The following is a 16,024-nucleotide window of genomic DNA, read 5'->3' as shown; positions in this document are numbered from 1 at the left end:
AGACTGTTGGTCTTCACCCAAGCTCTTCTCTTCTATAATCAGCATAGACACCAAATCTATAAAGTTGGGAATATTTTTTCGAGTCTGAATAGACGTCTTGAACGCCTTGTATTGTGGCTCGAGACCACGTAGACAGACTTCCACCTTATCATCATCATCTACTGACACACCAATAGATGCAAGGGATTCCACAATACCCTTTATCTTCAATGCATAGTCATTCACAGACATGCTCTTTTTCTCCACATTATGAAGTTCATTCTTCAATTGTATCTTACGTGCCTTGGTATTTGTTTCATAGAGTTTTACCAAGGTGTCCCACGCCTCCTTGGGGGACTTGGCATCCTGAATGTGCCCAATCATGGTGTCCTGTATACTAATGGAGAGCCAATACATAACTTTCTTGGCTCCTTGGTTCCAGTCTTTAAACTCTTTCACATCTACAGCAGTCGGATGTATGTCCGGTATCTCCGGTGCCTCTTCATGCTCACCTTCTATGTAGTCCCAATAGCCCTTTCCCATCAAGAAATTCGTCAACTTGAACCTCCAAGCATGGAAGTTGTTCTTATCAAGCTTCTCAGCCACAATCTGGGTTATGCCATCATTTGACATCTTGCCAGACACACAATTTTACTAGAAACAACACTCTGGTTTGTCCTGCACAAACTGTTATATTTCCTGCAGCGGTACTGTAGTACTCTCAAATGTCACAACCAGTGACTTCAATATGCATACATACACCCAATGGCAAATGTTGATCTCTTTGCAGCACCCACAGTCAATCTATCTTCCTGCAGTTCTTAAAACAGAGTTCTACAGAGAATTGATGACTTACCCGCAGTGCTCGAAATCGCCTGCTTTTTCTGAAAAATGGAGGTCCAAACGCGCCTGAAACACGTTTTTGGCCCAAAAAGTTTTGTCCGATAGGACTTTATAGTATCCCTATAGCTTTACTCCCGCGAAGAAAGCTCCTCAATCAGAGATCGTTTGTCGGTGCCTCCCGTAGAGCTCCCGACAAGGGTGTAGTCACCAACACAAATAGGAAGAGTAGTACCCTTGTACTGCTTCTTGTGGTTCTCTTGCTTGCTCAACCCTTAGCACGGAACCAGGCTCTGATACCATGAAAAGATGCAGGGGGAAAGAGAGCTTGAGCTCTTGCAAGCACACACACACTCATAAAACCCTAATAGAGAACACATAAGGTGAGAGGATGAAAATCTTCTTCTTCTTCACTCAACACTCAACACACCATATACAAGATAAGAGTACACACAATATGAAAGGTACTCAACCAAATACATACAAGGGTTCTCTATAGTGTGAACCCAACTAAATGAGCTGGCGCTATAACTATGCCAGTCTCTAGAATGGCTGTCACACAGCCTGTCATCCCACTGACCGCATATCACCCAAGATCTCACCAACCATGCCAGTGGTGTAAGTGTGGGGCCTATCCCCCCGAGGCGGGTCATCAGTGTCCACCGCCTCACTAGACGAGCTCAATATCTCAACATTCCTTTGTGTGCCTCTTACTTGTCTCTTGAGCTCTTCACATGAACTAGTGCTCTGATACCATGAGAAGAATGTGGGAGAAAGGATGAGCTTGAGATCCTTACAAGCAAACACACACACACACAAGCACACAGGAGTAGACAACCACACAAGAGAGATGGATGGCTGAATTTTCTTCTATTCTCTTCTCTTTTGTACAACCATAATATAAAGAGATAAGAGTATATACTATACGAGAAAGAACTCTCCTACTAATACATATAAAGGTCATTCCACAAGAGATAAGAGTATAAGGGAAAGTACTCTCCTACTATAACATATAAAGGTCAGTTTGACAAGAGATAAGAGTACATACTATAAGGAAAGTACTCTCTTACTATAACATAAAAAGGTCAATTTCCATGAGCTGGCGTTATAAGTATGCCATAACTCTAGTATACCAAGATGGCTATCACACAGCTTGTAAACCATTGGTGGTATATTGCCCATAATCTCACCAACCCGCCAGTGGAGTAAGTGCAAAAGTCATCACCCAGGTGCTCTATTAAATTTTGTTTTGCTAGGGCCTCAAACAATGTAACTCCACAAACAAGTAAAGGGATATCAAGTAAATTTCAAAGAAAGCACCAAAAAGAGTCAAAGAACGCAATTGAGTTGGAAAATCCTTTATATTTTCTTGTGTGCAGGGGGATGCACATGTGCAGGGGGATGCACATGTGCACATGGGAGAGCCCCAAATAAGTTTGCACATACCAACTTAGCTAATTTACTTAATTTTTTATTGTTTTAAATTTTATTGTCTCAGACTCCCAAGTCTCTCCCATTAAATACATACCTTTAAAAAAAACCACATTCTCTCACTAGAATGTGTGCCACCTTTCTTAGAATGTGTGTGTGTGCTGTCATAAGAGAACCATACAATCAAATCAAACAAGAAATGGTAAATTAAAACAAATATTATTAATAAGTATTAATATGTTGATTTACAATTAATCATGATCACATCTCTAGCCAGAGAGTAACAACATCTTTAACTATCATTATCTGAGGGGGATGAGCAACTATACCTGTCAGCCAACCAAACAATATACAAAGTTAGGACTTCCAATACATTGTATGGGTGATAGGTATCCAAGCGTTACTCATCCGCTTGTTATTGCTATCACGTTTAATCGAGTTTAAAGAACGTATCCAACCCTAAGGCTAGAAAAGAGTATTGATCATCCACCACTAATCAATGTGTTAGAAAAGAAACTTTTACTCCTCCTATCATGGTTATTTAAATAGTGATAATGTTAATACAATAAACCATCATAAAACGTAGGTTAAGTAAAACATTATTGGTACGTGAGCGCAAAAACAAAGTGAAGAGTTTAAACATGGGTATAATGGAAAGTGGGAACTAAAAAGTGCCAAATAATCCTAAAGAGATTAATTCTAACATGGATTGTAGCTATAATTGGACCAAAAGTGATTGTCTCAAGTCCCAATAATGACAATAACTAGGTGTATCAATAGTAGGCAAATTGGCATGAAAATATATTAACTTTCAAAACCATCATAAGGTGCAAAATGAAATATTCTTCAATTAGTCATCAAATTAATGTTAATGTGTGTGTGTGTGTGTGTGTGTGAACGTCTGTGTGTGCGTGTGTGAGTGTGTGTGTGAGAGAGAGAGAGAGAACATAGAGAAAATTAGAGAAGATTATGCAAAAAGAATAACTATTCTAAATAGTATTTAAATGAAAAAACCATGGAGAAAACACGAGAAAGTTAGAGAAGGAAACATTGTAATATGCGTATTACAATATGCCTTATATATAAAAAAGAGCAACCGATCATATGTTTTAATGGAAAAACTCTTAATATTATCCAAATGTTAAGAGAACTTTAACAAGTGTTAAAGTTAATTTAACACTACATTAATATTGGTTAACAAATAAGAGTTAGCTTATTAAAAATTATTTATACATACATAGTATTAAAATGAAATACAATAATTAATATTGATAGAGAAAATATCCCAACTAATGAATCATCTAGTATATTAATTAATTTTTTAGTCAATAGAGTATTATTAGTGTGAGAATTAGTGAAAATAAAGAATATTAAAATATCTTATGAGTAAAAACAACTATTAAAGAATTAAGTTAGCAAATACGGGTTTATTAATCCCTATAACAAAAGATAATAATACAATGCTAGCAAAGAATAACTACACTTGAAAACTATATTATAGATAATAAGGGAGCTAAAGTAGTTAGGTTAGTAAAAAGAACAAAGCATCAATTAATTCTGCAAATGATGAATTGTATAGATGGCAAGTACTATCGCCACACAATAGAACTGCTAATGAAAACAAAGAAGCTTATGTAATATGCACACCTATGGGTTACCATCTAATAAGATAACACTACTCAAAAATAGCCACTCAAATGATAATGGTTAAGGCAAACAAGCTAGGGATGTATTTATAGGTGTAAGGAGTATAATGTGATTAGTTTAATTCAACTAATTAATTATAATTAGCATGACATTTTAACTACATTCATTGTTGCAATGACTGCCAGAGGATAAGCGTGTTGCCATACTATATGGACATAAATTAGCAAAAGGTTATGCCTATATTAATGCAAGAGGCATGGGAGCTAATTGGCTGTTATGCGTTAAAATAGAAGGGTATATAAAATCAAAAAAGATAATAATTTTCAAACTATTAATTGATTATCTTATAGCCATAGGACTTGGTAGCGTAAGTCCCAGAGTTATAGATAGGGTCTATACACATATATCAACTTACCAATGGGTTCCAAAGTAGTATAATAGAAAGTGTATGAAACATAATAGAAAATATGAGAAAAATAAAAATGGGATAATTAAAACTTACTAAGTAACATTTGTTAGCACAAGAAAGGATCCAATACTCATACAAATTTACACCAAAACAAGATGAAATTAGGAGTAGATAACGAAACAAAGGGTAAAAAATATGAAAAAAGATGGTTATGTGGTTACACATGTATACTTGCAAAATAAAAGTACTGTTAAGCAAAATTAGCTAGGATTCCAACTGTATATATAGGCATGAAGAGATTATAGAGTGAAATGTTCCAAAGTCCTCATTATTCTTCCGTCAATGATATGAGTTTCTACACAACAATCCAAATATTAACATACAGGATTATTAATTAGAAAAAGAGGCACAAATTATGCCAGTTTTAAGATTAGTTGTGTGTGTGTGTGTGTATACTTACAAAATGAGGTAATTATGTGTGTGTGTGTGTGTGTATATATATATATATGTGAGTGTGTGCATAGGGGTGAGTGTGTGCAGATTTACCACTAAAGAGAAAATTTAATTGTGTGTGTGTGTGTGTGTGTGTGAAATTATGGCATGGGAAGAGGGATCTTACAAAAGAGATGACATTTCTTCGTAAGGATCCATTAACCCTGTATGTAGTCATTTGCTCTAAGACACACGCATCCCTTTACCTAGCATTTCCATTAAGACGATGTATGTCCCCTTGCAAAAAATGACAGAGTAGGAAATTGAAAACAAAATCAAACAAAGGTACTCATTGACAAGGTTTTCCCACATTGTTCCATGGACTTCGCCCTTCAATGTAAAAGAAAACGTTATAAGGTTTTCCCACATTGTCTCATGGCCTTCACCCTTCAATGAGAAATAAAATAACAAAATAAAGCTTTTCAACATAAGAAAGGTTCTTTTCTTAAAACACACACACACTCCTTGTAACATTATGTTACAAGAACACATAAACACATCTCAAGTGTGCTAAGCTAGCAAATAAGAAAATGAAAAACATGTTATCCACATCGAGTCGTGCTTTCGTGGTTGCTCTCTCCCCTCGTTCACTCTGCTACGGTTGCTAGGTCACATGAGATGGCTCACTCTCTCACACACAGGCAAGAAAGTAGAAGGCACAACACACAATTTGAGCTCTCTCTCTCTCTCTCTCTCTCTCTCTCTCTCTCTCTCTCTCTCTCTCTCTCTCTCTCTCTCTCTCATACACAAGTTTCCCACCAAGAGTTTCTTCAATTAAGTGGCCAAAAATCACGTGTATACTAAGCCCATGTTTCACATTTGGTTGGACATTAAAAGGACTTTTAAAAATTGAGGCTTTATAAAATTAAACTATTAGATGGACTCAATTTGAACTCAAAAGCTCCACTCTTGACAAAAAGTCTTAGACTCATTACATCATAAATATATAATGACAGAAGATTACAAAATAGCATTATGAAAAACTCCAAAAAAGATTATAAACTCTCATCTCAAAATAGCTTTCAAATTAAGAGAATTTTTTTAGTTGAAACGCAAGACAGAGTACCTTACATCTAACAATAAAAATTCCCTAATTCATTTTTATGTATGTGAAATTTAAAAAAAATTATATGCAGTGAAAAAAAGGATGACCTTAAAGCTCAACTGATTTTATTGAAAAATGCAAAAATTAAAAAAATCATTTTGAAATTCAAGGTAGACAAAATTACAATCATTTTTTCTCAATTTGAGCCTTGAAAATGACACTAAAGGATGTTTTTTTAAAAACCGATGCATCAAAAAGGCAGGTAGTTCCCTATGTGAAAAAGAGCGCAATGGTGGGGGTGAAACTTTGCGAGTGGGTCCATGGGGCTGCTACTCGTTCACTCACCAAGTTTCACCCCCACATCGGATGGTGTACGAGCAGGACGATGTGTTGCCACCTGCTCTTTTTTGGTGTAGTGTCCATATCTAACCTGTAATCTTTTATATTTGCGAGGCATTCATCGTTGTGATGTGAGATGTATCTTTTGTATATTTCTATGTTAATCTCTATGAGTGTTGCGTTGGATAAAACAATGGAAATATTTACTTAATGGTGTGTTAAATCAACCTTGTGAATATTGCTAGAAGCTTAACATGCTTAATTTATTATCTCAAACTCAGCTTTGGTCCGTTGAATATTTTGAAAATGGTGCATAAAACAACACACCACCTGGTAGCAACAATATGCATAACAATGTTTTTAGAGAGAGGTTTGGTCAATGTGAGAGAGTTGTAGTGCAACACATGTACATGTACACATAAGTGGGTGCACGTCTTGCGTTTGATTCCCTCCCTCCCAAACTTTCATAGTGTAAAGACTTGGAAAGTTTTTTAAGTGTAGTGTGTGTAATTGCTACTAAGTGTGTGTAATCAGGTGTGCATGGGTGGTTTAGAAGTTCTCCTGCTACTAGAAATCATGGGGCCACCATTCAAATAGGATCAATTGTGGGGCTACCATAATAATAGGATAAATTTAGGGGCTTAGGATCTATACTCGGCTATTAGAGTCCACTTTTGTCAACGTAACCAAGTGTGCATGGTGGCACTTTGACGAGCGCCATGCACGTTTTTGGGTGTTCTGAACGTAAAAAAACTTGCAAAAATAATTCTAAACTATCAAAAAATATACGAAAACTATGAAAAACTTGTGGTTTTCTATCCTTGTGCAACAAATTTGATGGACAAGGGTGTCCGTCAAAAGGCAAGCGTGATGGGTGGTTTTAGAAGTTCTCTAGTGATAATTTGTGGGGGCACCATTCCAGACTAATTGAGGTGTATTAAACACCCAAACCAATGCTCTATTGCACACATTACTCATGCCTTAGAGACCATAAGACATCCATGTGTAGATATGGTTTAGAAGTTCTCTAGTGATAATTTGTAGGGGCACTGTTCGAGTAGGACTAATTGAGGTGTATTTGTCACCCAAACAAATGCCCTATTGCACACATTACTCATGCCTTAGAGACCATAAGATATCCATGTTTAGATAAACTGCCCGCATCTGCAACCTAGGCCTAACAACTATGTAGGGTGTTGATTCCAATTGACTAATGCAAGGCTTGAGCACTGCCTTGACTAAACAAATATTTCCTTGTGTGTCTCTGGCAGCATGTGTGAGCTTTTTCCAAAATAAGGAGCCCATTTAAAGACTTGCACTAAAAGGATTTTGTTGCCCTTCCATTAAAGAAAAGTCGATATTTTGATTGTTGGCACGCTACATCATACAGATGGGAAGGAGAGCTTTGTGTACTTACGAAATGCTCTGGATAAAGGCAAAATGCAAGTATATAAGGCAAACAGATATATATAATAAATAATTCATGTTCCATCCGGAGAGAATTAACATATAAAAGGAAAAACGCATTTGGCCCATGCAGGTTTCGAACCTGCGACCTTCGCGTTATTAGCACGACGCTCTAACCAACTGAGCTAATGGGCCGGCTGATATCCATCATGCCAACTAATGAATGAAAGTCTTTAACTTCTGAGATAAGTTATAATTTCTCATTGTAGCAGCAGTAATTAAAATCATACTTTGCAGCAAGCGAATCTAAACACGCGACTTGATAGGGGTTCCAATGCAGTCCAACAAACAAGGAACTCACGCAAATGAATTCAGAATTAATCAAAACCAAACCACAACCCAAAATAGCCTAAGGCCCGTTACACATACCCCACCGCCCATGTATGGGCGGGGGAGATTGCCTGCCCATGAATTATGGGCGATGGATACCCCCACCACATCAGCATGGGCAAGCAAGGGTATGGCGATGTGTAATGGGCCTAGACTCCGGAAAGGCACAAAGAACTCACGCTCAAGAATTCAGAATTAGCCAGAATCAAACCAAAACCCAAATTAGCTAGTTGGACATAATAGTTGAAGATGAAGGTAGCTAATATCATAACTAGTTGAATTTTTTCTCTTTGCAAATTTGAGCTACAAAACCTTAATGTTCTTTATGGTTGGCTTTCCGGCCCTTGACAATGCTATTATTACTCTCCTTGCTAATGGGATTCACAAGCATGACTACATTTGAGGTTTGGGGGGGGGGGGGAGGGGATAGCAATCAATCATGGAGGTTGGCATGTGTAGAGAAAGGACCTGCACGTAGTCTCAAGGGGCGTGAACCCGTGGAGACACACACAGCTCGCTTGTGTAAGGTTGAAACCTTTGTATCTTAAGATTTCAATCATATGAACTAATAAGCACCCAATTGATTGATACATGTGATATAAGATTTCTTATGGACTTATAGATTGCCGCTGTTACAGAGGGCTGAACATTTTCATATCAAAGTTCCAAGAAAAAACTTAACGTAATATTACTGCATTATACTCTAAAAGATAATAAAGACAGTTGTAGAGAAGACAACAGAAACTAGAAAAAACAGGTTGACAAAACCCACAGATGGGGGATATACGAAATACCTTCAAGATGAGAGTGATGACACCAAGGCAATGGAACTTGACCTCACATATCTAATTTAGAATCTCCATGAATAACAATTACACGAGCACTCTCCAGGAATGACATGCACAGCACCCTAGAAGAATGACAGGCACCACACTACTTTGATAGGGGAGTTTGTTAAGCCTTAAGGCAACCCTGTATAGATTTCAAGCTAGGGCCACAACAATGAAGAATTGATTTGGGACACATAAATTTCCGAGTGTAAGAACTGTGTTGAGAATTTTGCTCTTAGGGGGCAAACCAACCTAGGTAAAGAGTGTGACTTCTCCGCAGTTCGGAGAGTTAAACATACACATTGCCATAGAGGTACTACAGAAGCTGACTTTTGAAAATGGCAAGAACCCATTGGTTTCTCTTCTAAAATATCACCATCACATGCCCCATAGAACTTATTTTCTTAACAAGACGGTCCAACACATCATCACCCACCTACGAGGGGCCACAAAATTCCACATACCAGCCGACCTTTGTTTCTCTTCCTACACGAGCCGTAAAAACATTTTACCCCATAGCATATGATGCACCACTTCAGGGTCTTCTTGGCAACATTAATAATTCTCCCTGGAAACGTTTTTTCTTCAACAGGGTAGCTTTGTGAAAAACACACTCCCACTGAGAGTAGGCCTTCAGATAATAGGCAATCAATACCTGCAGCAAAGACACGAACTGTAGCTAGCTAACATGAATCACCAACGAGACTTCAAGCAGAAAGTGGGCACATTTTTGTCTCATGATACCTTACTCAAAATACAGACATTATGTGCAGATTTTGCAAGCATCAGCACAATTCAATGGAACATACGTTATCTTGGGTTCACGACTGATGCAAGAAAGCACAGGCACACATGATAGCTGACCAAATGAGTTGAATTGGTAGAGCTGCTGAAGTACATTGGTGATATATAACTTAAAATGTAAGTACTATCACATGAATTATAAGACTAACTTATTTCAGAGCAAACACACTTCAGCCTAAAACCACGCTGCACCAAAGTACAAGCAGCTTCAACTACTCGAGATTTCGTGATGCAGCCATCGACCAGCATTCTGACAACTTGGAAGTCAACTTCCAAACATAAATCCAAGCATTAACAGTTCCAAATGGAATCTACGAAACTCAATCAAAGGAGGCACTGAAAAAATATAACCATCATGCGCATCATTCTCTTCTTCCAAACCAAGACCAAAATTCAGGACATTACACAAAGCCTTCGATGCAGGCAGGGAATCGAGAAGTAGACACCCTCATAAGAAACTCCACCAAAAAAACCAGCAGGGTATCAAAAAGTGGACACCCTCATAAGAACCTCAGAAACACCAACTCATTGACATTAGTTTGGTAATGGATGTTCTGAACATTTTTTGCCAAAACTTGCTCACGTACATATCAATAAAACAAACAATAATTTGCCCATGTTACTTAGTGACATTATACATGCAATGCACACTTAGTATAAAGCACCCTTGCGCTTCTTGTCGCCACCTATCTCGAAATGCTTGCATCGCTGTTTCAATCAAAAAATCATCAGTTAGGAAGAGACAATAACTGACACCCTACATTTGCAACAGCAAGGCGAAACCTCCGTACCCTCTCAGGGATGCTAATTCACTCTCTCATTAGACAAGAAAGTGATCCATACCTTAATAGGATGTTGAGTCACATGTTTGCAAGACTGGCACTGCAGCCTTAAGACAATCTTCTTGGTAGTCTTAGCCTGCCCATCAAACAACATTACAAGATGATACCAGTCATCCAGAGATATTAGATGAGAATGAAGCCCTCAAAAGACAAAGACTTATGACCACTTCGAACATGGCAAAAGTCCATGGCTCAACAATGTTCAGCTAGCAACCTCACCTTCTTGTGAAAGACAGGCTTTGTTTGACCACCATAACCAGACTGCTTCCGGTCATAACGCCTCTTACCTGCATGGCTTAAAATGAGCAGTGAACGCAAGGCAATTCCATTAAGTACACAGGAAAGAAGAAAGTCAGTAAAGCTTCCAAAACTAACTTTGCTACAAAACTACTTCCTACCTTGGACGTAGAGACTATCCTTCCCCTTCTTGTATTGGGTCACTTTATGGAGAGTATGCTTCTTGCAATCCTTCCCCTTGCAAAAGGTCTTCTTTGTTTTAGGAACGTTCACCTAGAAAACCATCAACAAGCGGCCTGTTAAGTTCTGATTAGACGATTATATGTGAAGTCTTTAACCCGCACTGGAATTGATCTCCTAACTTCAGAAGTCGCATGTCAGGCAGTATCACGTATGGGTGCCAGGATATGAGGATGTCTATATATGCCTGTATTGTCTGATGGCAGTCTCCGTACATACAAGCATTGGCCCCAAAAAGAAAGATCCAAGGTTAAGGTCCCATTCGATCGCCCTAACTCTTCAGCTTCAAAACTTCATGGATCAATTGTATTTAGTCGTGCGAAATACCAGCCACGCAAGGCTCGAGTTCGCGCGCGCTCTCTCGCGGACAAGCTAGTGTGGCATATCTGCCAAGGACTCCTAATCCCATTCATACTCGTCAGATAGACCATGTGACTTGCAAAACCTTTGCTCAAAGACAGCAAACAACTCCAAGCCCTTACGAGAGGAGAAATCAAAGCTTCTTTCCCTGCATCTACAGAAGAGTCCAAGCATTCTTTTTCCGTATAGTAAAGAGATTACCCTGCCCCCCCCTCTCTCTCTCTATCTTGAGTTCAGAGAAACATGAACAGACCGAAATAAAAGAGAGAGAGAGAGAGAGAGAGAGAGAGAGAGGCTACCATTGTAACGCACGGCACCTGCGACAGAAACGCTCCTTCGTTGATGCAAGTCTCAAGGCTAGAAGGAAACGAAAAAAAACGTGTAAGGGTAATGTTGCAAGCGAATTAGGGTTTCCAAAAACGATTCCACACGCGGTTGTGCGTAGTGGATCATGCAATGTCCGCCCATTTGTGGGGGGTTTTGGACGGTAGTTAATTGAGTCGTGTAGTACCATTTAGGGCGGGTTCACATTGGAGCGGCGGAAAACATACTCTCAAACACACTTTTCCAGGTGGAACTCTTACAAAATGCACACTTCCGCCGTCCAAGTGTTCACATAGGGAGGGGGAAGTAAAAGGGAGCCTGACTTCTTCCGCCGCCCACTGTGAACACTGGGGGGCGGCGGAAGAAAGAGTAAACACCATACCAAAAACCATAGAACAAAGCTATATTATGTCCACAAAGCATAGTGTAACTACAAAAATAAAGAAGCCACACTACAAACCACAGTAAGCCAGACAAAAGACTTGTATTACAAAGGCTTAATCGGAGTTGGTAGGTGAGTCCAGCTCCTCTAAAGCCGCCCTTCCAAAAACTTGTAGGACATTCATCCTTGCTTGCTCTCTATACATTGTTCGGGCAAGACTATCTCGCCGCTCCGAGCCAACTCCAAGGTCACTCGCACCCCCTTCATTGCCTCCTTGAGCGCGCTCCATTGCATCCTCTATGTCAACTTCACGTATTGCTTGAAGCTCCCTCATGGAGGTAGCTATTGCTCTTCGATCCTCTTCTACACGTCCAGAGCTGCTGACAATTTTGCTTCCGCCTCACATACCCACTCCATATCAAAAGACTCTCCATGTTGGATACAAATGTTGTGTAGCACAAGACAAGCCGCAACAAGATCTGGGACATGACGTAGATTCATGTCACATCTTTTTAGCAAGATGCGAAACCTTGCCTTGAGCATACCAAACGCTCTCTCAACTGGCATCCTTGTGCTCGATTGAATGAAATTCCAATGGTACTTTAGACGTGTCAACCCTTCCTTGCATCCTTTGAAAGGCACTAACATGTATGGCCGTGCGGGGTAAGCACAGTCGCCAACCAAACAATAGTTACCCAGCTCGCCCCTTGCACATGCTTGCCCTATATCACTTCTGGAGAAGTTCAAGGAGTCATGCGCTGATCCGGCCCAACCGACATCATAATTCCATACTGAGCAATTGGCGGCTACTGTTAGTTGTAGCAAAATAGAGTGGAACCCTTTCCGATTGAAGTAGTCAACATGGTTGTCACGGGGTGCAATGATGGGGATGTGAGAACCATCTATCGCACCAACGATGTAGGGAATTCCCCTAAGTGCCTCAAACTCTCGTGCTAAAGTTGCAAGCCGAGATCTTGAAGGCCATCTTATGTACATATTCCGGAGACCCGATTTCACAATTGCCTTGGAAAATGCAAGGATTATTTCACAACATGTGCTCTTAGCGCAACCATAGGTGTCACCAAGGCCCAGTAGTCCATCTCCTGTAGCAAGTCTGCTTAGAGCAATGGCTACCCTATCTTGAATAGACATAGGCACACGGAAGTTTGTGGTTTTCTTTTGCATGAATGGTGCTAGACTCCCACAAAGGTAATGAAAGGTTTCTTTGCTAACCCTAAGATGCCGCTTGAACATGGTAGCACTATAAGCACTTAGGAGATAGCATTTTACAAAGCCTTGAGGCCGTGGATATGCCCACGCTTGTCTGTGTTCATGACCCCTCCTACGGTTCGCAATCTTCCTCAACCTCACAGATCGTGCCATGCATTCGGTAACATGCAACCAAGTCTGCACTATGCACTCATCATTGTGCATGCTTGGTTCTTTAAGCAATTCATAGATCGCTATAGAACACAACCACGCACAATAGAGTGCAATGTCTTTGGACATGCCCATTGTCACCTGCAAATCCAAAACAAGTTGATACATATTAAATTCTCAGCTTATATGGCTTCTTAGGAGCTTAGAAACATTCATAAATCCATACAACGCATAGGAACAAAGCAACGTCGAGATCCCAAACTTTATAAACTCATACAAGAATAATAACAAGAATTTCCTCCGCCAAGGCTACTTGTTGCCCCCCCTTCCTTCCTTAAGGAATTCACTCATTGTGGCATGCAATCCTGCCAATATCTTCAGTCACTCCCTCTCCAAGGCAACATTTTGGCTAGAGGTCTCCTTGAGATGGTCCAATAGATGTTTCCCAGTATCGGCCATTGTGGCCAAAGATTCCTCATACTTGGGAGTCACTCGACGACTTGAGGACATGGGTGCTTGTGGCTTCTCGTCATCTAGTGCTATAGTTACTTCATCCTTGTCACCGCCGGGGAAAGTAGCATCATCCATTGTTGATGAAGAAGCGTGGCTAAGAGGAGTGACCGTGGCTCTATCGTGGTAATACTCATCCACCACATCGAACCATTTACATGTGTGCCTCCTGTCATTGCCAGATACCGAGTTGTGAGCTTTGTCCACTCTATATTTTGCTAGCACCGCTTGCCACTTCTTGCGACAACTTTCACTATCCTTATTGAAATCAGGGTAAATGCCGGCTAGCTTTGTGGCCACCTTTGCCCACAAGTTGACCCCTTGTTTCCCAGGATTGTTGAACTCCTCACTCATGCCCCCCCTGACATGAATGAGTTGGTCAACCCAAAAGTCTTGCCACTTGCTTTTCTTATTGTCGTTGTCGTCATCTTCCCCCAAGTCCACCACCACCTTCTTTTTGGAGTTCCTGGGTTTCTTTGGCGCAGGTTGGGTCTCTGACACAATCTCCTCATCGCTAGGCTCCTTCCTCATGCCACGAACTCGCTTTGGTTGAGAAGATAAAGGGGGGTTATTGAGTGAGTTGGGTGATGGTTGGCTTCCTGGGGAATTGGGAATGCAACCCATGTTTGGGATACCTAGGGGGGATGATCGATTACGAGGTTGCGCTACCATAGGTGAATGGGGGGGGCGAAACATGAAGGGAGAGTTTGGAGAAAAGGAAGGAGAATTGAGCATGGCTTGGAAGCCATGAGGTGGCACATGAAAAGGAGGATGGGGAAATGAATAGAAATTAGAGTGCGGGAGAGAAGTTTGGGAGAAAATAGGATCATCGTCGCCTCGTTGTTGCGATGAATCAAATTCATGGCTCGTGTTGGAATCCATAGTACCTACATCAAACACGAAGAGAATATTAGCACCACATAAATTAAAAACACATAGATAAGTCATGATAATGGAAATGCGGTTTGTGAGGGGTCACCTTATGCGCTCGCTTCACGTTGCCTCCTGCCCTTTTCGCACACCCCTAAAAGAAAAACAAAAGCACACAATGTCAAAGGCATGGCAAGTGTACCACAAAAACATTAAAAGAAAGGTAAATGGGTGGATAAAAAGAAAGCATGATTGAAGTGCATGTAAAAGCACCTTGGAGAATGGAAATTGTGAAGCTTATTATGTTCTCTAGAAATTCTAGAGGGTACAAAATCTCACCCTAAACCCTTTAATTTATAGGAAATTGAAGGGTGTTGGGGGGGGAGGGACGTTGGAAAATGAACGTTCGAAAATGGCCGTTGGGAAAAAGGCCGTTGGAAAAAATGGCTGGAATCCGTTTTGGGCGGGGGGGGTCGGCACAATATCAACCCCCTTCTTCCATCATGTGGTAAGGGGGGGGTGGATTTCCACCGCCCACTGTGAACGCAGAGTGCCATGGGGCACTCTGCGATTGCATGGCAGGCTGGCGGCAGCTTGGCTGCCGCCTTATCTGAACCCGGCCTTAATAACATTTATTGTTGAAAATCTGTTCATACTCCCAAAAGCTTGCTGTCTCATCATGCAACCATGGCTGGCCAAGTTTGAGAAGGAATTTACACAATTAACAAAGCCAAGTTAGAGATTTACCACCGTTATTCACAGACAAATTGTGCCATGGGAAAGCCATGTTATAGTGTTATGCTACCCAAGTGTCCACTTGGAAACTTTGGCTAGGCAAGTTGATGTGCGACCTACAGTCCAAGATCATGGCCACTATGGGTGCCTCGGCGAGGCATTCATACAACCGGATGTCATGCAAAGGCTATTGGTAGGGTCCCTCTCCAAATAAGGTCTTTTTCACACCGCCTAGAGATCATGGTAGTTCAATTCCACCTAACGACAAAGGAGCCTTCACACATTGCCTAACATTGGAGTGCAAAGGTGTCTTCAAACTCACGATGCTATGAAGAGTTGCCATTACGCACTACCCATGGCCGATAATAGAGATAGTTGTTATGCATAATCAATCATATTCAAATACAGCCCCCATTTCTCACCCATGGTTTTACCTTTTGGCTTGGAAGTGTGTAAAGGCTTCACCCATCTTAGCTTCAACTTCGTTCTAGGAGTGCTACATTATACATTTCTCACCCGATGGTCTTACCT

General features: G+C 40.5%; 2 protein-coding genes and 1 non-coding gene across 3 annotated transcripts; all 3 read right to left on the bottom strand.

Moving 5' to 3' along the window:
* Nucleotides 1-7,710: 7,710 nt before the first annotated feature.
* Nucleotides 7,711-7,784, bottom strand: TRNAI-AAU (transfer RNA isoleucine (anticodon AAU)). The gene has a single exon. It is a non-coding gene; the product is annotated as a tRNA-Ile (tRNA).
* A 2,334-nt stretch (nucleotides 7,785-10,118) lies between these two features.
* On the bottom strand, nucleotides 10,119-11,729 carry LOC147628727 (large ribosomal subunit protein eL42). The gene is made up of 5 exons (XM_086813962.1): nucleotides 11,592-11,729; nucleotides 10,854-10,965; nucleotides 10,675-10,742; nucleotides 10,457-10,531; nucleotides 10,119-10,321 (listed from the first exon to the last, which is right to left on the bottom strand). The coding sequence occupies exons 1-5, from the start codon at nucleotides 11,592-11,594 to the stop codon at nucleotides 10,265-10,267; spliced, it is 315 nt and encodes a 104-aa protein (XP_086670088.1). The 5' UTR covers nucleotides 11,595-11,729; the 3' UTR covers nucleotides 10,119-10,264.
* Nucleotides 11,730-13,744: 2,015 nt separating this feature from the next.
* On the bottom strand, nucleotides 13,745-15,383 carry LOC147628726 (uncharacterized). Its single transcript, XM_086814226.1, has 2 exons — nucleotides 14,868-15,383; nucleotides 13,745-14,775 (listed from the first exon to the last, which is right to left on the bottom strand). The coding sequence occupies exon 2, from the start codon at nucleotides 14,768-14,770 to the stop codon at nucleotides 13,760-13,762; it is 1,011 nt and encodes a 336-aa protein (XP_086670352.1). The 5' UTR covers nucleotides 14,771-14,775; nucleotides 14,868-15,383; the 3' UTR covers nucleotides 13,745-13,759.
* Between the last annotated feature and the right edge of the window lie 641 nt (nucleotides 15,384-16,024).

The sequence above is a fragment of the Cibotium barometz genome, chromosome 19, assembly GCF_041138505.1.
Source record: "Cibotium barometz isolate CiBa-2024 chromosome 19, ASM4113850v1, whole genome shotgun sequence".
Lineage (NCBI taxonomy): Eukaryota > Viridiplantae > Streptophyta > Polypodiopsida > Cyatheales > Cibotiaceae > Cibotium > Cibotium barometz.
This window is presented reverse-complemented; position numbering and strand designations above follow the sequence as displayed.